The 21790-nt window shown below is 34.6% G+C and overlaps 1 protein-coding gene across 3 annotated transcripts; it reads right to left on the bottom strand.

Annotated features, from left to right (window-relative positions):
• Window positions 1-202: 202 nt before the first annotated feature.
• Naprt (nicotinate phosphoribosyltransferase) lies at window positions 203-21365 on the bottom strand. Of its 3 annotated transcripts, none has more exons than XM_077442883.1 (11): window positions 21144-21365; window positions 19274-19444; window positions 19062-19188; window positions 18867-18950; window positions 18569-18696; window positions 10624-10936; window positions 5372-5637; window positions 4817-4935; window positions 4579-4740; window positions 2928-3056; window positions 203-2855 (listed from the first exon to the last, which is right to left on the bottom strand). In XM_077442883.1, exons 1-11 carry the CDS (start codon window positions 21238-21240, stop codon window positions 2778-2780), a joined length of 1674 nt encoding a protein of 557 aa, XP_077299009.1. In that variant the 5' UTR covers window positions 21241-21365; the 3' UTR covers window positions 203-2777. The 3 variants fall into 3 exon arrangements, with proteins under 3 accessions (XP_077299009.1, XP_077299002.1, XP_077299018.1); XM_077442876.1 differs by having other exon boundaries at window positions 209-2855; window positions 10474-10936; window positions 21144-21317; XM_077442892.1 differs by having other exon boundaries at window positions 209-2855; window positions 10639-10936; window positions 21144-21315.
• Window positions 21366-21790: the final 425 nt, after the last annotated feature.

The raw sequence follows: 21790 nt of genomic DNA, 5'->3' as shown, positions 1-21790 counted from the left end.
GCCCATATAGACTAAACTTGTGTACTAAATTGGGAGGTCTGCAGTCCGCAGCCCATGTGAACGAGCCGCCACTGATCTGCATACAGTGAAAAGCAGTTTGTAGATATCATTAGCTGCCAAAATCCTGAAGTGTGTCGGCAGACGAATAGAAACATTGAGCATCTAAATAAAACACACGATAGAATCTTTTCTTTTTTTTTTTACATTGAAATTATATTGAAAACTTAAAAATATACAATGAGAATTAAAACAAAAGAAAGCAAATAAAAAAAAAGAACAAATATTATTGTTGGGAGATAATTTGATAACAAATGGTCCCACAAAATTTATAAACATCTAAGTTTTAAACAAAATGGTAGCTGAATTAGATTATAAAAAATCAACACGCAGAATATATGTAATGTGACATTGGATGCCTGATTAACAATTATAAATATTTTTCGTCTTTATTTAGGCATTTACATACTTAGTTTCATCTACGTAATAATCAATGCCGGTTTTAGGGCGCCAAATAAGTAAGGGCGCCGCTCGATGCGTCAATGGCGCTTAAAATTTTAAAATTAGAGCGCCTAAAGCCATACAAAATTTTAGATTAGAGCGCCAAAGGCGAAATATTTTTCCTTTGGGTCTTAAGAAAAAAATGCCCGAGGGCGCCATTGGGTGTAAGGCCGGCACTGGTAATAATGTTTCATTACACAAGTAGTCTTACATCTATCATAAAATATATAATACGTACATACATATCAAAATCAATTAGAAAAAATTCAAGGCTACAAGAATATTACATGTATATTTTTGAATCTGTATCGTTTTAAAAGGCACAATTTAAAACAAAAAGAAAACAGACCGACAAACCCGACACATCGAAGGTTGAGCCGAACCAAATAGTGCCGTAATTCTGCACTAGTACATAAAAAAGAGGATATTTTACCTTTTAAAAATTATTCGTACAATATATAAGGCTTTTAAAACTATTGGTCAAAACACCTTGTAATAATAATACAGTTTCAATGCACTCGAATTTGTCTCCTGTGCATACATTACAAGTTGCCCGATAAAATTTGTTGAATACATGTACTTTTGTGAGATAAAAACACTATGCTACGTACACTTAGACAGATAATTTGTTAAATATTTTAACAAAACAACTCCTTATCTATAAAAATTCCGACGAATCCGAATCATGGCAAGCAAATTTAACCAACAACGCATATCATGGTAGTTAGAAACTATGCAAGTTATATTTAAGAAGGCAAATTCACTTCTGAATTAACACTTTTGAACATCCAATAGCAAATTCAGGTGTATTCACATGTATACAATCAATTGTGATTATCTCTAGACACTTAGAAGGTTCTATAGAATGATTAACCGTTTGCCCGCGGCCGTCTTCTATGGAAGCTTTGCGCGACAAGTCTGTAGCGCGGCTGTCTTCCATAGAATTTCTGAACTTTGCACGGGATTTTGAGCCTTATATGCGCCTATTTCAACTGTTTTAAGGTTCAAAATTGGTTGAATATATTACTGAGAGTTGAATGCCATCTATTCAATTTGCTTAAAATGAATATATACCAGTCAAAATTAGTTTTTTGTAGAACCATAGTGAAACCTCGTTAATGTGACGTCACGTCTGTTGAACAATGGCGACGATACGTCTCAATTGTATGAAGAATGATTATTTGACAATTAAGCCAAAACTACGAGATATATTATGTATTTTATTGTTTAAAATAATACTTTATGTGTTAATTAACATATCTGGTTACTTGAGTAAATATTAAAATGTGTATTTAAGGTCGAAAACTCGATTGCCAAATTCGCGAAAAAGGTGCCGCCATGTACAGGGCTTGTTCGCTATATTTATTGCCACGGGCAAAGGGTTAATGGATGTGCTGATTTACCGAAACCTGGCTCTGACACGCTGTATCAGAGAAGCAGAACTTACTGAATGTCTAAAATCAGTACACATATAAGAATCTGTTTTTATACAGAATAGGCCAAAAAAAAATAGACTACAACATAGAAAATCGATAAAGTTTGGATAAATTATTTTTTAATGAATTAAAATTAATGATAAAAATTTAGAAACGAAATGTTATATGTATGTATGTACATATATTTAAAAAAAAAAAATGAAAATTAAGAATGTTTTGCATCAACATTAAAAGAATATATATTAAAAAATATATGTTTTCAATTGCTTAGGATAAACTTACATTATTTGTGTGATATACATTATCAAAATATAAAAAAATAAACTATATATGCAATAAATTATATAAAAATTTTAATTCGACTTAACAAATACGTATGTGCATAATTTTTTCAACATTTTTTAAACTAGCGCCTGTTCGACGCCAGTATACATACATATAAATATTATAATGTGTAGCTAGAATAGATATGTGTATTTTGTTTTATTAATACAGACTAGCCTTAAAATGAGATAAAAGAAAATAAAAATAGAATTTTTGGATGAAATTTTAAAGCGCGCAATAAAAGTAATGAAATACATATACTTTTGCGTTTCAAAAAGAACAAATCGGGAAAACAGATATGAAAATTTATCGACATTTCAAATGTCACTACGTTTCATAATAAAAAAAAACAACCTCTTATTATATATATTCCACGCTCGTACTCGGTCTACTTGCACAAGTCCGAGGTCTGATCGTATTTTTTAAAGCAAACGTTTGATTTGCGTCGGTGAATGTTATATAATAAAAAGTTGATTGCATCCTTCATAGTTCAAATCAAAATACGTGCATACTTCTACCTCATGACAATTCCCCGATGGGTGCATTTTGCAACCAAAGATCGTGTATGAAGTTGTACAAATCGTCGCTGACGGCAACCTGAAAACAAAAACACACACCGATAACGAAAAATCGACAAACACAATCAACAATCAATCGCCGGTTGCAAACCTTGTAAGGAGTGGGATTCAAATTTCGTTTTATATCCTGTCTCAACGTCTTCAACGAATTTTGTACTCTCTCTCGGACATGCGACAACGGCGGCGATTTAACACAAATCTCTCCATTTTTCCAATACAGCTGAAATGAAAACATACAAGTCGGCTGTATTATAAACAATCAGTTCTAACTTGTAAACATATATTTTTACCAAGCTGTGTGTGTAATAACTAAAAAAAATTCAGATGTGACCAACGCATGACTTTATCTATGTATTTGAGGAATATACGAAGGTCACAAAACAAAATTCGATTATTAAACATATGTATGTAGGGTTGGAATTGAACAAAAAGTTGATGTATGGGCTATGGCTGAGAAAGGGTATGTTACGACTGATTGTGAGAAGGGGATGAAAAGGGGTGGAGATGTAACGGTTAGTCGCAGTTGGACCTGAGCTCCGCGCGGTTGGTCGCTAAGCCTCCGCACGTATCGTCTTAATAAATAAACAACATGACTGAAAACGCACGTGTTTGATCTTCACCTCAACCGCCACATCCCAACCGTGGTCCTGAACAGCGTCATCTGTCAGGAATCTCTACCACATGTACGTACATACCGGTTGTGAGAGCATTTTCGATACAGATTGAGCGCAAATGTAGGGAAACTTACACAAGACAAAAGTTCTATGTACTTCCGGTTGTCGGATTTTGTTCGAAATTTTTTTTAATCATTAAATATTATACACATTAAATATCAAGAAAATAAAAATAATTTAAAAGGTCAAAATAAATAATGAAAGACTGTTTTAAAAAAAAATACTACTTCCGGTTTACGAATTCGTACCAAAACCTTATCAGCTCTAAGTTAGTGTATAAAGAATTCAAATATAAATTTTCAGCTTGATACGTTCAAGGTGAAAAGAATCGTAGTCACAACATTTTAGACTTTTCTAAGAGGAAAAAGTCCCCCTTCCGGTTTATTAAATTTAGTGATTTTTTTTTTATTTTCATCACATTGATTCAATAATTATACTTGAATTTTTTCGTGAAGAGCACACATGTTTAAAGGGTCGAAAAAAATAGTGAAAGAAAAATCGAACAAGAGTAAACTGCCACTTCCGGTTGACAGATGCTTACCAAATTTTATACATAGCTTGATATTAAGCTTACACTTCTAGATATAAAATTTCAGTTCAATAAACCAAAAGGTTTCTAAGAAAAACATAAAAAACCTCGATTCTCTAGAGTAAAAGTACTACTTCCGGTTCAGGTAAAAATAATCAAAAAATATAAAGTTATAAAAATTATTATTTCTATTACATGTAAAAAAATTTCAGTCCGATTCAGTTAGCGGTTTGGGAGATGAATTCAAAAATTAAAAAAAAAGAGGACACCTATGTATAAAGGGAAGTACCATTTCTGGTCAACTTAAAAATTTGAAAAAAATTCACGTCGTATTGATAAGAATTTCACAAACCGATACTAAGCTTCAGTACGATAGAACGAACGGTGTTCAAAAAATCCCCAAAATACACAGACACACACATTTTTTCTAGATTCTGAGTTCGAATAAGTAAAAATCTCGAGTTCGAATTTTCGCATAATCACAAAACTTCATCTATTATTACTACGTACATAGATAAATTAAATATAAAAAAGCTGACCTTATACAACTTCTCAACTCTCGTAGGAATAACATACGCTCTTTTAGACTCTTGGAAAGGATGTCTGCACAGAACCTTCTGACCGACTTCAGGCGGTGCTTCCGATGACCTTTGCAAAAGATCAATAAGTGCATGCCCATCGGCACCGTACAGTCTATAAGCCTACATAAAATACAAAAAAACATATAGTATATAACATAAGCAAACACATCAAATGAAATTAAACGGGGCATATTACTTCTTTATGACCGGGCATAGTCACTTTGCCGACGTCTTGGCTCAATTTGATCCGAGGCTGTCCGTTGATTTCGACCAGCTTATAAACACAGCCCAAAGCAGGTTGTCTTTGGCATGTAACTGTAGATTATCAAACGATATAAATAAATCGGTGTTTGGTGCAAACGATCGACAAGCGCCAGATAGACTGGACCACAGATTAAACGCAATTCTCAACTTCACGAATGATAGATTGCACATCAGATGACGAGTAACCTTTCGATGTGCACAGATGCAATTATTAAAATTGAGTTGGATCTTTCTGGCGAGTTTAATAAGGCAAAATTCGGAACTAAAGTATCAGAAGCACAGAACGTATACAGGGTAGGTATGTCGGGACTTCGAGTAGATTTCGCTTAGTGTAAGTGCGAGCAGTGCGCACGCATAAGGCACACGTATAGTTAATCTGTGGTTCAGTCTGTCTGGCGCTTGTCGATCGTTTGCACCGCATCGAAATAAATCGAGGACTATCGTGCGTTTTATATACATTTGCAAATATTATATCCGAGAGTATTACCTAAATGAGTGCCGATTCCAAAGCAGTCAATTTTGTGTCCTTGTTCGTTCAAGCTCAGTATTGTTTCTTCGTTTATGTCATTGGAGGCTACTATGGTCAGATTTGCGAACCACGGAAGTTTCAGCTTCTTGGCCACTTTCTCGAAAGTGTTTCTGGCCAGCACCGACAGATAGGCGAGATCGCCACTATCGATCCTGACTCCAATAGCCTTATATCCGACGTCGTTCAAGGCTAAAGCCACAGCACAAAAATTTAAAAGCCCACTCCTAATAAATATAAAATAGAAACGTTAGTCAAAATGCCGTCAAAACATACAATAGTAAACGTATTCGTATTTATTTATACTGATCAATAGAACCAGCAATTTATTTACACTAATGCAACTAAAGTACAATACGACTAGCTACTATTCACGGGCAACAAATTAAACGGTCAGTTTTTTTTCTTCAATAAACAGAAAAATTGCTATTTTCAGTGAGTGTTTTTTATAAAATAATTAATTGACCATCTATTTTACTGACCAGTTAAGTCCATGTGTTATGAATATATTTTTATTTAATATGAAATTGCACCTTTATTTCTCCATACTAAATATGTATGCGTTGCCAATGAGGAAGTTTAAACAAAATACATATGTACATGCATGCATACAGTCTAAATAAAAATATAAATAATATTTAATTATTTTGAATAAAAATACCAATAATTTTATTTTACTACCGCCATCTATGTATAAAATTAATGACTACGAGACGTCACCGAGATTAAAAATTTTCGGACTTGAATCGCCTCTTAAACGATATTTTCTCTATATCGTAATGGCGGAGGATCCATTTACTCATATTGATGACCAAAATGAGCAATATGGCAAAGTATAAAAACGATCGCATAAGAAGCAAACTTTTTCCTGAATTGTAATCGTAAGTGAAACGTAAAGGAGGTATTTAATTAAAAAAAAACGAAACATTTATAATAAAAGCTACGAAGAGTGTCTCCACTTGTTCATTTTTCGTGAGACTTGAGGCGCATGCGCTTGTTGAACGTAGCGCATGCGCGAAGGCATGCGCTTTAGGCCTATTGCGCACTGTCGCCCGTTCGTTGTCGACTGGAATTTGTACAGTCGGCTGTAATTTATACCAACGCCGATCAGCGTTTTGCCAACAAGTCCATGGGCTTGAAAAACGCCGACAGGCGTTGTATTTTGAGCGTGTACAAAGTAAACAAGAATACAACCCGCTAAGCCTTTCCAGGTAGCATTGAATAAAAATGCATTGAACATGGGTCGTGTAATCCGTGTCATTCATTTGTCAACGTTTATAAAGACTGGTTTACACCGGAATTTCTGAATTTATAACCATAGCAGAATTTCTCAATTGAAATCCCTAACTGCTGAATATTTTAGATTGTGGCTCGGCATTTAGTTTGTGAGCATTATATTTTAACAACAATGAAGAAGATGGAACTAGTTTTGGGAAATACATTCATTAATAGACTTCTTTTGTTTATTTTATATCGTTGCAAGATATATTAGAGAGTCTAAACACACCTTTACAAAACTCGAAATCCTCGCCGGTAGTTATCTAGGGTTTTGTTTGGATTAGCTACGATTTTATACCTGCTTTATATTGCATTTCTAAATAATTCTAGTTGGAAATGTTGGCGCAATTTTCAGCGTGGCCGGCTTTCAACAGAAAAGACGTCAGCATTCAAAGGGATAAATAACAGTCGACAATACGCAATAGGCCTTATGAAAGAACGCACACATTTTGACAGATTATGCGACATGTCACGTCACACACTCAAATCTGAGGAAATGATTTTTTTTTTATAGAAGATTATCGCAATTTTCCGTTACTATGCAACTGCGAGGATAAAAATAACACAAAAATGGGGTTTGCTACAAACCATGCGGCTGAATGCTCCTTTCGATTGAATTTTGACTGTTGGAATTTCAGCATGTACGAAAGACGAGATATTCATGGGGTAGCGCAGATGACATTTCGAGGTACATTGATGATTGGCAATTCTTAAAATTGAGTTGGATCTTTCTGGCAAGTTTAAAATGGCAAAAGCCCGAGACAAAAGTATGAAATGCGCATGCAGCGAAATGAGCATGCGGGCCACGTGGTTTGCAACCGTTTGTAGCGCAGCGAAAAAAAAAAGAAATGAAGCTTTGCGCGACAAAAGTCTGTAGCGCGGCTGTCTTCCATAGAATTTCTGAACTTTGCACGGGATTTTGAGCCTTATACGCGCCTATTTCAACTGTTTTAAGGTTCAAAATTGGTTGAATATATTACTGAGAGTTGAATGCCATCTATTCAATTTGCTTAAAATGAATATATACCAGTCTAAATTAGTTTTTTGTGGAACCATAGTGAAACCTCGTTTATGTGACGTCACGTCTGTTGAACAATGGCGACGATACGTCTCAATTGTATGAAGAATGATTATTTGACAATTAAGCCAAAACTACGAGATATATTATGTATTTTATGTTTAAAATAATACTTCATGTGTTAATTAACATATCTCTGGTTACTTGAGTAAATATTAAAATCTGTATTTAAGGCCGAAAACTTGATTGCCAAATTCGCGAAAAAGGTGCCGCCGCGTACAGGGCTTGTTCGCTATATTTATTGCCGCGGGCAAAGGGTTAAATCCGTTTCTTTCACATCTATGGTGTGCACAAATCACTATTTGAAATTTGACCACGTACATTTCATCAATATAAAAGCGTGCAAAAAAATGTCATACCTATTTATATTCACTACGGTGACTATTTACACTCATCTTCGACATACATACATATATATATCCATCTTCAAAACTACATTCTACAATATTTACATAGAAAATATAATGTGTTTACTTTCTATATTGCATCTTGAAACGGGAACTCTTATTCCATCACCGAACATGAAGACGTTTTATTATATTATACAGACAAAAAAACCCCGAAAAAAGCAAGCTTGATGGAAGAATTGATAAGTATTTCTCGATTCAACAACCAGAGTCTTAATTCTGGCTAAAATAACAACCTAGATATGTTACATCGTTTGGTATTGTAGACAATACAAAAAGAGCGACACAATTCCGGACGTTTTTATGTATACATATATACGTCTCATACTTTCATTGGCACTATTTTGTATTATATTATTATTTTATATTAACCTTTACGGTCCGGTCCGGTGATGTTAACTTGTTTATGTTATGAATGAATTATATGAATGCTTATCTTTAGCATTCAATTTTCTGCTTCAAAGCAATACGTTTTGAAATGTACATGAGTTGACATCACAGTAGCTTGTGAGATTTTTGATAAAATATTAATAAAAGCCACAGAAATGATGTAACATATCAAGGTAGGCATTTTATTCGGAACCAGCCTCCAGTCGTGAAATCAAGGAGTACCAATCGATGAAGTATATATACAAATGAATGTTTCATACGTAGCATGAACACCGTGTTGGCCATGCCATCATGAAATGACTTGTCGTATGGAGTAGTTAAAAGTATATGAAGGCAAATTACAATTTTAAAGCCATTAAACGTGTACATACAAATAAGAAGCCGAGTAGTAGTTCACAAAAAAGTGCCGCTGTGAGTAAATTAATTTGAATCGTATAAACCGCACATAATAATCAGTATAATTTTTAAAAATAAACAAATAATATCAAAAAAAAAAAAATAATAAACAATGCAATCGGACACTGAAGCAAAAGTGAGCGGATTCCCAATATATCAACTTTCATTTTATGCAATGCGCCATACAAAAATATGATGATATTCAAAAATGACTACTCCATTGGACAAAATGTTTAAAAAAAAATTGGTGGTCTGAGAAAAAGGATTCGTAAACACCAAGCTGATATCACAAACATTTCTGGTGATCTGTAAAGACGAAAATATTCAAAAATCAAATGACTCTTGGTATGCGCATGCATAAAAATGTTAATAAAATCGTACAAAAAAAACTTGCCTATTGGGCGTTCATTTAATTATTCGATATTGAATAAAAAAAAATTACACAGCTTTTCATAAAGATGCAAAAATAGTCGTCGAGACGAATCACTAAAGGAATATACATATAAAGTAACAGAGGTGCCCACCATCATGACCCAATCCTCGAATGCGAATAAAAATTGTGTACGTTAAACAAAAAATAGTTAAAATAACCTTGCCACATAGACTTCATCTCTAAACTAGCCATAAGTTGTGAGTAATGATAGAAATTAGCATTTGAAGTTGCTAAAATGATTACCTCTACGTATTACCCACTACTTATTGCAATGCGCGTAGCTAGTTTAGAAGGCAAGCCCAGGAACTAAAGCTTTGATATTTAAAATAAAAGTTCCCATACACTCTGAGATCAGTACTGATACATGTTGAAAGTAAAAGTATCATTAGACAAATCTCAACACATATGGGGACATTCATTTCAAATATCAAAGCATTACCCCCTAGACTTCATCTCTAAACTAGCAATAAGTTATGGGTAACGGTAGAAATTAGCATTTGAAGTTGCAAAAATGATTACCTCTACGTATTATCCACTACTTATTGCAATACGCGTAGCTAGTTTAGAAAGGAAGCCCAGGAACCAAAGCTTTGATATTTAAACAAAAGTTCCTATTCATTTTGAGATCTGTACTGATACATGTTGAAAGTATCAGTTCTCGAGACAAATCTCAACATATATAGGGACATTCATTTAAAATATCAAAGCATTAACTCTTGGACTTCATTTGTAGACTAATTACATTACAATAAGTAGTAGGAGTAATCATTTTTGCAACTTCAAATGGAGATTATGCTATCTACTTATTGCAACGTAGTTAGTTTAGAAAGGAAACCCAGGAGCTGTGACTTTGATAATTTTATTCGCATCTTTTTAAAAAAAAAAATCCAGAGGATCGGGTTGTGACAACCAACATCACCATTACCTTACAAACCATCTGACAAAGAATAAGTAAGAGTACACAACGTCTAAAGGGCAAGATCGTCGTGTTATAGAAACCCCCAATGGACAACACAAGATGGATCAAATAATGCAAAAAACGTATTGGGTGTTTGAGAGTTCAACTCCTGCCTCACTTTACCTCAGAGTACGATCCATCAATTCGGTGGCGTACGAATAAAAATTAATTTTCTGACAGTCGCACTTGAAGAGAGACGATCTCCTGGTTTTGTGATCAGTATTGTGATGGGGCACAGTGCATTGCTGTAGCGCGGTGCCATTAATAGGATACCTCTTCACATCATACGTGTCCACGAGCGCTATGAATCCATTGGGAAACGCGACGGCGTACGATATGAGCGCGGCCAGCTCCCCGTCGCTGGCCTCCTCCGGCGATATATCGATCAAGTGCGAAATTTTCTCGCGCCAATTCACGGCCAATTCCGACAGGTTGTGGGGAACTTTCGTTTCGCCGTGCGGTATCACCGTCATGCCCAGATCGTCCAAGTTGGAGAACGATGTGATGTAAGCGTGAGCGTGGGTGCCTTTCACGGGTATGTTGAACAGTTTACCAGCCAATACGTTACTAGTGCCGTCAAATCCACCTGAAAATAAAATAACCACAGGTGAAACTTTGTTGAAATGCAAAATTCAAAATCAAACCAACACCCTTTGGGCCAGGCCGCACCGCTCAACTCGCAAACAACTTGGTTGAGGGCGACCAGACCAATGCATGCAGGTAGATGGGACATGCCACACTTTTGTTTGTCGCACACATTTCCATACATTTTTTCGTGTCGCGCAACAAGTCGGCCGACAAAGTTGCAAGGTGCGGCCAGGCCCCGAGAGATTGGGGCTTGCCCAGTGGCGGCTCGTGAGAATTTTTATACTAAGCTCACTTTAAAGGTCAAGGAATTTGACCCTTAAAGCCCTCAACATGAGGCCACCCCCCCCCCCCCCAACGAATACAGTCTAAGAGACCCTTTCGTCAGAGAACGAGACGATTGTTCAAGAATATTGCACAAGAACAACCGCACATCACTGTTCTAATAAAAAAAACCACACTGTACATAACCAAGTACAAAATAAACAACAACGCATGAACACATAAAGCGCGCATGCGCTAGGAAAAAATACCTGAAATGTGCCGTGCGAAAGCACGCACACCTCAAGTAAACATTCATGTATGTATATATGCTTAGGCGTGCATAAGCATACATACATACATGAAGAATTTTTATAGAATACTAGCTGAACCCCGACATGCGTTGCAATGCCATAATAACGCATGCAATTCCCGTTCCCATTTGTCGGAAAAACGCAGGTAGCGAACACATTTGAAATTATTGCGTTGCAATGACATGATCATTCCCGTTTCCGTTTCCGTTCCCGTTTTTTTTTCACAATAATCTTCCCGGACATGCATACAACAAATCCTGAAAGTTTCATCGTAATCGGTTCAGTAGTTTAGCAGCCTATTCGAGACACACACACAGACATTCATTTTTATATATATAGATATATATATATTTCAACAACAAATACCAGGAAGGCCTTACAGGCAACCCCAATGCGCATTCCTGGTATTGCAGTATTTTTATTCATTATATAAGTCACTGAATTACGAGACACAGAACAACTCACAAATCAAAGCAATGAGACATCTGTCAAATTGTACACAAACTTATTTATTGCACATTAATCAAACACAAATTATTGGTGACATATTGTGTATATAGGAAGGATTTTAGCCAATTTTTACCGGGAACCGTTTCAACAAAGAGAGAAAATTGGCAAACTCCGATAGGAAACGATCAACCTGGAGTCACAAATCCAGGTCTGACCAACAGCATACTCTGAAAAATTCATTTTCACTCGAGGCCCAGCCCTGGGATCGAACCCGGCACCTCACGACGCTAAGCAGAAGCTTAACGACCGAGCTATGCTACTGGCTATAGTGGGGGGCTGCAGAGATTAACCCTCCCTCATCGAAGTGGGGTATGCAAGTGCCCCAATTTTTACGTTTTTCGTAATAACTATGTGGTTTTCAAAGCTATACACCCTATATTTCTTGTATTTCTAGAATGACCTAGAAATTTATTTTAATAGATTTCGTATGATTTAGAGAAGGGGGTACATCGTAAAAAAATACATTTATACATTCCAAAGTATGATTTAAAGGCGGTAGCGATAAGTCATGTTTTTAACTGTTCGCTTGCATATTCTTGTTGATTGATGAATCAATGCGAGAGAAAGAGACAGCTATATTTTCGTAAGCTATTGTTTTCGTCGCTTTTGGCGCGTGGCTATTGAGTCATGCAGTCGCCTGTTGGCCTCATCTATGTCCGTTAGCATGTCAATGGTTGTCGTTATTTTAATACAAAAATAGTCAAAAACATGCTATAGGACTAAAACTTTTTTTATGTTGATATATAAAATGATTAATAAGATATATATTGACCCCATTTGTATTGAGATAAGCTGTATTTTGATTAAAAATACTGGGGTCTTACTCGACCCCGGTTCGGGACACTCGTCCGATCTCGACGCTCCATCCTTCAAAGGTTAATCGAGCTGTAGTATCTCATTGACCATAGCATTGATCAAGTGCAAACAAAAATGGCATGCAATAATGTGAATAACTCGCGAGCTAATAATATTTAAATAAAACTGCAAGTTTGTTGATTGTAGTTAAAAAAATCAGCTCGGAGCCCAGAATCGATGGGCTCCCATGCAAAACCACCCCGTACAAGTGTTCACAGTTTATAATATAACATAGAATTTTTCCAACTTTCATAATAAAAATCGATTGTACATCGGCTATCATACGAAGTTGAGGGATGGTGTTGTAATTTATTTTCAATAATAGACGTATTGGTGTTTTTTTATCAGTGCTTGAATATCATTATCGAAAAATTGATAAATAAAAAAATAGGATGCGATGATAAAACATGATAATTATTTAATTTGCACTTGTTATGTCATATCGTATGGATAAATTAAATAATACACATTACAATACAACAATGAAAATTATAAATAATAATGAAATCATACCGGAATTTTTTTTTTTTGCGTGTAAATAAAATCGAAAGTGTTTATTTTTATGTTTAATCTCTCTCATACCTTATTTCAAGCCAAACGTATTGTATATCAAATCGATGAGTCATGATTCAAGCATTCATGAAATACACAAACACGTATAAACGAGAACTTTAATATGTACATACGAATAATGATAATTTAATTACTCTGTAATTGGCTTTTTAGATGTTTATTAAGAGGGCTGGACACCAGCGCCTTGTCCATACAAACGTATTACACTTCTCCCTTCCTCAATTATGGCACTAGAGAAATTATTTTTTAATATGCTATGGATATCCACCATTGGGATGCATCTATCGTTTTATTTTTTTGATAAGTTATTTTTTATAGGAGCTAGGAGCCGCCAAACATCTATAAAATCGCCTCTTTTTTACACCCACGAAAAGAGTCCAGTGTGCTTATTTAACGGTCGATTAAAAAAAAAATACGCGCATAGTTGCACAGAAAATATCTTTCTCATATCGATGATGAATTTTTTTTAAAAATTGGTCCAATTTTGGAGGAGAAAATAGAAGAATACGAAACCTTGATTTTGTCGATTTAAAATACGTATTATCTGTTCGAAGCGAAACTGTCGCATTCACTCAATATATATATTGATATATATATATATATATATATATATATATATATATATATATATATATATATATATATATATATATATATATATATATATATATATATATATATATATATATATATATATATATATATATATATATATATATATTGTCGCATTCACTCAATATATACAGTAACGTGCAGAGAAATCGCATCACTTTCAATTGTTCGATGTTTTCAAAATGACCAGACAATAGTCCCGACTTCCAACCTATCGAATATTTATAGGCTATTATAAAGCAAAGGGAATAAAAACAACACCCTGGGGGCAAATTATGAGTTAAAAAAACTGTTGAAAATGTATGGTTTGATGAAATTTCGGACGACGTACTAAAAAAAAGTCGTATTGTCCGTGCGGGCAGGTATGGATCCCGTCATAAAAGCTAGACGATTGTCTAGTAATTATTATATTACTATTTATTGTTGTCATATGTCCATTGCCTATGTATTTTAATTCATAGAAAAATATATACTGGAATATTATTTTAGCTACAGACATTTGAAATACATATAAGAAAAATGCCCTATTGTACATGTTTTTTTAAAATTCATATCTCGCCTTAATTTAAAAATATAAATAATCTTTTTTAATCGTAAAACATGTTAAATATTTGAAATCAAAAATAATAAAACCAAAAAAACTCGTGTATAGCTTCATGTAATTAAAAAAAATCGAACAATTGAAAGTGATGCGATTTCTCTGCACGTTACTGTACATTCACTCAATATACATATCGAAGAAAGGAACGGCAACAAAATTAAGGTTTCGGGTGTACAACCCTCTTAATGATCTAGCGAATTTTAGCAGTCGAATTTTTTTTCTCAATTATGTATCCATTGGCCAGTTTTATATGGGAACAATTTAAACGTCCATTTTATAAAATAAATGTGCATTTAAAAAAAATTTTGAACATTAAAAAAAGTCTCTGTACATTACAAAAAAATTGTGTGCATTTCTAAATGACGGATACAGATGGCATTAGAAACTTTGCTTTGATCATTGAAAAATATATTTGCTACTTAAAAAGCGTACACTTTTGACAATATTGGCAGTTGTCAATAGCGGAAGACTGCAACGTTACCACTTTTTATTTTATGTATTCTAATGCTAAAATCTATTTTTTTCAAATGATCGTTTCATATTTTTAACGGTCACTTTATAATTCCAAAATATTTTATTCCATGCACAATACGAGATTGTTTAATGCACCGAAAATAATGCAAATTTTTAATGCACAAAAATTTTTTTTTAGATACAAAGTATTTTTCTCAATGTACAGCTAATTCGCACCCGTTTTATATTTCACAACATTAATAACGATTGGTTTTCAATCTCATATTTGAATTTAATCGGTCAAATTTAGATTTGATTTAGATTAGATTAGATTTAAGATTGATTAGTGTCTTTTTATTTTTTATTTTTTTTATGGCTCAGTATAATCATTATACTTAGAGGAATGCACTAAAAGAAGTATGGAATGCTGTATGGTTTGCATAACAAAGATATAGGAAATGGAATACGTGAGTGAGAAGTATGACAAGGGTAGTTGATATGGTGGGAAGAGTGAAGAAATTGAAATGGCAATAGGCCGGTCACGTAGCAAGAAGTGTTTGAATGGTACCCAAGAGAATTTAAAATGGGAAAGGAAAGCCGTTAAGATGATGTGTGGATGAAATGAGAAAAATATGTGAGATGAATGAGAGTTGCGCAAAACAGAAACGAAAGGAAGCTGTTAGAGGGGCTTTCATACAGCAGTGGATGGTGAACGGGTACAAATGATGATGATGATACTGTTACGTACGCCGCAGATTATGCGAATAAAATCCCAGAGACTATGTGACCGTTCAAGGGTTATCTGTTAACGGATTAACTAAGTGCTTGCACTTGGACCAACGGATATATGTTATCGGATTAACTAAGTGCTTGCACTTACTTCCAGGATTATATGTGGACTCTAAGTGCATTTAGGCTAAACAATGACCGTTATTAGTCCTTTCTCAGAATCGGTACGGGGAGACCCAATGTCGTGGAAATACATATCCGAATACGTGACTATACAACAGGTAAACAGGTTAGACGTCCTGAGAGATCTACCCTTTATAAGGCGGTACGTAGGCGATATCATGTTATTCTGGACTGAGCACTGCCAGTGCGTGTATCTCCTTAATCATCAATAAATGCTGTGAAACGACTGTTGGCCTTTTACTTGGATCCTCCACCCACCCCTACGCAACAATACTTTAAGGAAATTTTACTTCGAATTTTCGCATGATCACAAAACTTCATCTATTGTTACTACGCACAAAGATAAAGTAAAAATAGATTATGAAAATATCACCCTAAGACATGTATTAAATTAGGGATAATTCAAAAAATATATACATATAATATATATATATATGTATATTCCAGTTTGAAATATAGTAAATTTTAGTGCGGTACTGGAATTCAACTCGAATTATGAACGACATACAGTGCTGTGTGAGTCATCTTTACAAAAATAAATGTTCACATTCAAACGTCTGAACATTCCCATAGAAAAATTTCAACAATTGACTGCCGGGTGAATCGGCAATAATTGTATAACATAAAATATAGCCACATAAACGTGAAATATATGGGATAAGTTACTTCAGAATGCGAGATATATATTTTTCGCAAATCGAAGCGGTCATAAAAAGCCGCACACTACGAAATATTAAACACGATTTGAAGAAAACACAGAACGGAAAAAGTTCTATTCACCGTTGATGGGGGCGCATTGGAGTGTTTTGGTACCTGGCACCGTGGCCTCACCCAAAGGAAACTAATGCAAAGCAATCAATATAAAACGTATGCCTTACCCCATTGCCGAAACTTTATTGCGTGCCAAAAATACTAGAATACAAAGTTTTGACTCCGACGAAAAACGAAAACTTCCTAAGAAATGCCGCCAGCAATTACTTATTTCACAGCCCCGACATTTATATACGAAAATTCACACATAAAATACGACAGATGCCATCAAATACACACATATAATGTTTTATAACTTGTAAGAAATAGTGAAATACATAATACATAAATGACAAGAAAAATTTAAATAGCGTTTCAAAAGGAATGAATAGAACATTGAGGTATTTCTATATATGTACCTATACACAGCAAAACTGTACTTAACTATGCAAAAAAAATGTCAACTATATAAATAGTACCCATATCTTTCTTCGAAGGTAATCGGAAATGGAAGACTTTAGTTCCGACGTGGCTTTTTTTGCTTACAAATGTACGATTTTGCTCGATTAGCATGTGCAGAGGTCAACAACGTGTGATATTTAAAAGCTTTTTGATTATTAAATACATAAAAATGCCTATTAACATGTGAAAGATCTTCAGATTTGACTATTCATGTATTCATTAATGTTTTTTTTACAATAATGAGTCTGTAATTGGGCAATGGAATGACATTTGATGTTTTTCAGTATTGTCAAAAACACTCGACAGCATTTCAGACTCGTATAAATAAGTATAGAGATCGTAGATATAAATAAATATTGAAACAAAAATTTAGTATCCGAAATAATCAATTGAAAAATATAATATTTCCCAAAAAAGATTCGAGACTCCTGAATGAACGATTAATAACAAGTGATTAGAAATGTTTTCGACATATTTTCAACGTAGTCAAATCGCAACATCGTAGATTGGTAGCAAAAGGTTAAATATATCATAAAATAATGAGAAAATCTTTAACCGATTGCCCGCGGTCGTCTTCTATGGAAGCTTTGCACGAAAAGTCTGTAGCGCGGCTGTCTTCCATAGAATTTCTGAACTTTGCACGGGATTTTGAGCCTTATATGCGCCTATTTCAACTGTTTTAAGGTTCAAAATTGGTTGAATATATTACTGAGAGTTGAATGCCATCTATTCAATTTGCTTAAAATGGATATATACCAGTCAAAATTAGTTTTTTGTGGAACCATACTTAAGCCTCGTTTATGTGACGTCACGTCTGTTGAACAATGGCGACGATACGTCTCAATTGTATGAAGAATGATTATTTGACAATTAAGCCAAAACTACGAGATATATTATGTATTTTATTGTTTAAAATAATACTGTATGTGTTGATTAACATATCTGGTTACTTGAGTAAATATTAAAATCTGTATTTAAGGTCGAAAACTCGATTGCCACATTTGCGAAAAAGGTTCGCTTTATTTATTGCCGCAAGCAAAGGGTTAAATAATGAGTACAATCATACATTTACATATATGCAGATCCAAACGGTGCGTAAAATCAAGAAATTACAATTGGATGACATTTAAAAAGGACTATCAAATGGTGCATTGTTAATACCGATAACAAAGATTTTAGTTTATCTTACAGCAATGACACATACGTTTAATCTCCCGCTACAACCGACTATGAGACATGAAAATTTTACATCAAATCATTTTGGATGCTGCAAAATGGTGCATTGCACTATCCATTACATGAATTTCAGCAATAAAAAAGAAATATTTACCGATATAAGAATACTTGGAAGCCGATAGTCCGCCGTCGGGTCCTTGAGCCCTTCGCAGCCCAAATTCTAAAAGCGATATATTTTTGCCAGCAACCATTCGATATCTAGCCGCGTTCGTGGCTACTAAGCTGTAATAAAAATTTATAAAGATAAAAAATTATCTACAATTAAAATTTCTAGTATACGACCGATCCTTCATGCTACTAAAAATTACACAAAACTTCATGATTAACGGATAAAATGGGTTAATACTTAAAAAATATTACAACATCGAGCATTACATATATTATAAATTTACCTGGCATAGTTGACGAGAGTCAACAAGGTTGTTTCCAAGATTTGAGTAATGATAAGTGGGCCTTCGACTCTAAGCAATGGAACTCTAGTAATAAATATAACAATTATTATTAAAAAAAATCCACATTAAATTCGAAAATCATATATATATATATATATATATATATATATATATATATATATATAATAATAATACCTTGGGAATGCGACGGAACCTTCTTCAATAGCGCTCACGGTGACATCTTTGCAAGTCAACTGTTTCAAATAAGTGAAAAACTCCGGTTCAATAGTTTCAGGCAACGTCTGTATAAGGTATGCAATATCTGTGAAACATTTTTAATATGAAATAAGCTCATCACATCGTTGTACATACATAAATGGTGTCGAGCCATTTTTAGAAAGCCTCACCGCTGTCCGAGTAGTGAAAGCTTTCGAGGAACTTGAGGCACTCTTCGAGCCCGGCGAATATGGTGAATTCGCCCTGGAATGGATTCGATCTGAAGAACAAGTCGAATACGGCGACGTCGTCGATCTTACCCGACTTCCAATATGCGTAGGCCATTGTGATTTGGTACAAATCTGCAAAATAGGAATCATTTTAACTGTTTGCCTGTGGCCGTCTTCTATGGAAGCTTTGCGCAACAAGTCTGTAGCGCGGCTGTCTTCCATAGAATTTATGAACTTTGCACGGGATTTTGAGCCTTATATGCGCCTATTTCAACTGTTTTAAGGTTCAAAATTGGTTGAATATATTACTGAGAGTTGAATGCCATCTATTCAATTTGCTTAAAATGAATATATACCTGTCTAAATTAGTTTTTTGTGGAACCATAGTGAAACCTCGTTTATGTGACGTCACGTCTGTTGAACAATGGCGACGATACGTCTCAATTGTATGAAGAATGATTATTTGACAATTAAGCCACAACTACGAGATATATTATGTATTTTATTGTTTAAAATAATACTTTATGTGTTGATTAACATATCTGGTTACTTGAGAAAATATTAACATCTGTATTTAAGGTCGAAAACTCGATTGCCATATTCGCGAAAAAGGTGCCGAGTGCAGGGCTTGTTCGCTATATTTATTGACGCGGGCAAAGGGCTAAGTACAAATCGAATTCCTGAATTGCTCCGATGGGTGAAAGTTTGGAAAAAAGTAAAAAACAAAAGGAATTAAGAAAGAAGAATTGTAAATTATAAAAACTGAAAAAATTAATACGAATATTTTTACTAGAATCAAAAATTTGACTTTCATAATAACTACGCATATAGTAAAATGATAATTATATCGTTTAATATAGTATTTACTTTCTTTTGCACAATTTTACAAAATAATTGCACAATTTCACAAAATAAGTCTATATTAGTGGATAGGTTTTATTTTGTGTAATAAAAATTGCATTAATTTGCATAAAAATTGCACAATTTTACAAAATAATAGTGGATAGGGTTTATATGAAGACAATATAATATACGTAGATTATATTTTTATTATATTTATAGATTATATTTTTATTTTTTGTCTTTTAATTTATACCAGGAAGGCCTAACAGGTAACCCCGATGCGCCTTCCTCTCCAAAAATATTGTAAATTTGATAAAAACATTATTAGTATTATACAAAGTACATAAATACATATCAATTAATATCCACAGAGACACCTATGGTCAAATTTGCATATTTGCAACATCTTAAACAAATCAGCGAAATTCAGTAAATATACATAAATTAACATCCACAGACATTTATGGTCAACTTTGTAAATTTGCAGCATTTTATACAATTCGGTGAAATTCGAGATTTTGCTGGAAAATGGGTAAGTTTGTCAATTTGTTGGAAGCGATTCAATGAAAATCAGATAAATTGGCAAAACGATCAAGCTGGAGTCACAAATCCAAGGTCTGGCCAGTGGAAACCAGTGGGATTTGAACCCGTGACCACTCTGTTCAAAGCACTACATGCATACGTATGTGTATGTATAGATTTTTTATTATTATTTTGGTCACAATTTAGACAGAGTTTATCAAAGATCAAAGTTGTATAAGCAAAAGTTGATGCAATAAATAAACGAGACAAAAAATAGCGGGCAAAAATAAGGCATAGGTGTATGTAGTATGTTTTTCACAATATTGCGAAAGTCGCGAGATAAAAAAAAACGTCGCGAATATAATTGTGGTGCGACGTGCGCGATGTGGGGTGCGGGTTGTGAGTGTGGGGTGTGGGCTGTGAGGTGGGGGTGTGAGGTGGGGGTGGGGTGGGGTGGGGGTCTGACCTGTGAGCAGAGGCTGGACGACTCCGTTGTTTCGCGCCATGACTGACGATGTGCGACGGTTCGCTTCCGAACCCAGATCGAGAGAAGACCGTGGCATCTGAGGACGCGACCTCGCTGCACGGCCGTCAACCGCCTACTGACGTCCGCGCGCCGCTCAAATGTCAAACTTACCAGACTTCCCCCACACTCGTCTCGCACGCTTCGGTAACACCACCAAACACCACTGTTAGCGGCCAGCGCCCAACTGTCAAATATCGAATTGCAATTCGGAAAATATCGCAGTTTTAGGACATGCGACACTTCTTGGCCACTTCCAGTAGATGCAACCAGTGGTGTATAATTTTTGATAAAAATTATATGAATTTTTAAATTAAATAACGGGTTTCCGGAAAATTTTGATTCTTAAGAGGGCTGGACAGCAGCGCCTTGTCCATACAAACGTACTATACTTCTCCCTACCTCAATTATGGCACTAGAGAAATTATTTTTTAATATGCTATGGATATCCACCATTGGGGTGCATCTATCGTTTTATTTTTTTTAATTAATTATTTTTTATAGGAGCTAGGAGCCGCCAAACATCTATAAAATCGCCTCTTTTTTACACCCACGAAAAGAGTCTAGCGTGGTTATTTAACGGTCGATTT

The sequence above is a fragment of the Arctopsyche grandis genome, chromosome 1 (assembly GCF_051622035.1).
Source record: "Arctopsyche grandis isolate Sample6627 chromosome 1, ASM5162203v2, whole genome shotgun sequence".
Lineage (NCBI taxonomy): Eukaryota > Metazoa > Arthropoda > Insecta > Trichoptera > Hydropsychidae > Arctopsyche > Arctopsyche grandis.
This window is presented reverse-complemented; position numbering and strand designations above follow the sequence as displayed.

What these genes read in the sequence shown, in the direction of transcription:
- Naprt (XM_077442876.1), bottom strand. Translation starts at nt 21,240, where the DNA reads ATGCCACGGTCTTCTCTCGATCTGGGTTCGGAAGCGAACCGTCGCACA. An exon ending in CGTCCAGCCTCTGCTCACAG is followed by an intron (nt 19,445 to 21,143) that starts GTCAGACCCCCA and finishes CCTATTTTGCAG; the next exon opens with ATTTGTACCAAATCACAATG. An exon ending in CTTTCACTACTCGGACAGCG is followed by an intron (nt 19,189 to 19,273) that starts GTGAGGCTTTCT and finishes AATGTTTCACAG; the next exon opens with ATATTGCATACCTTATACAG.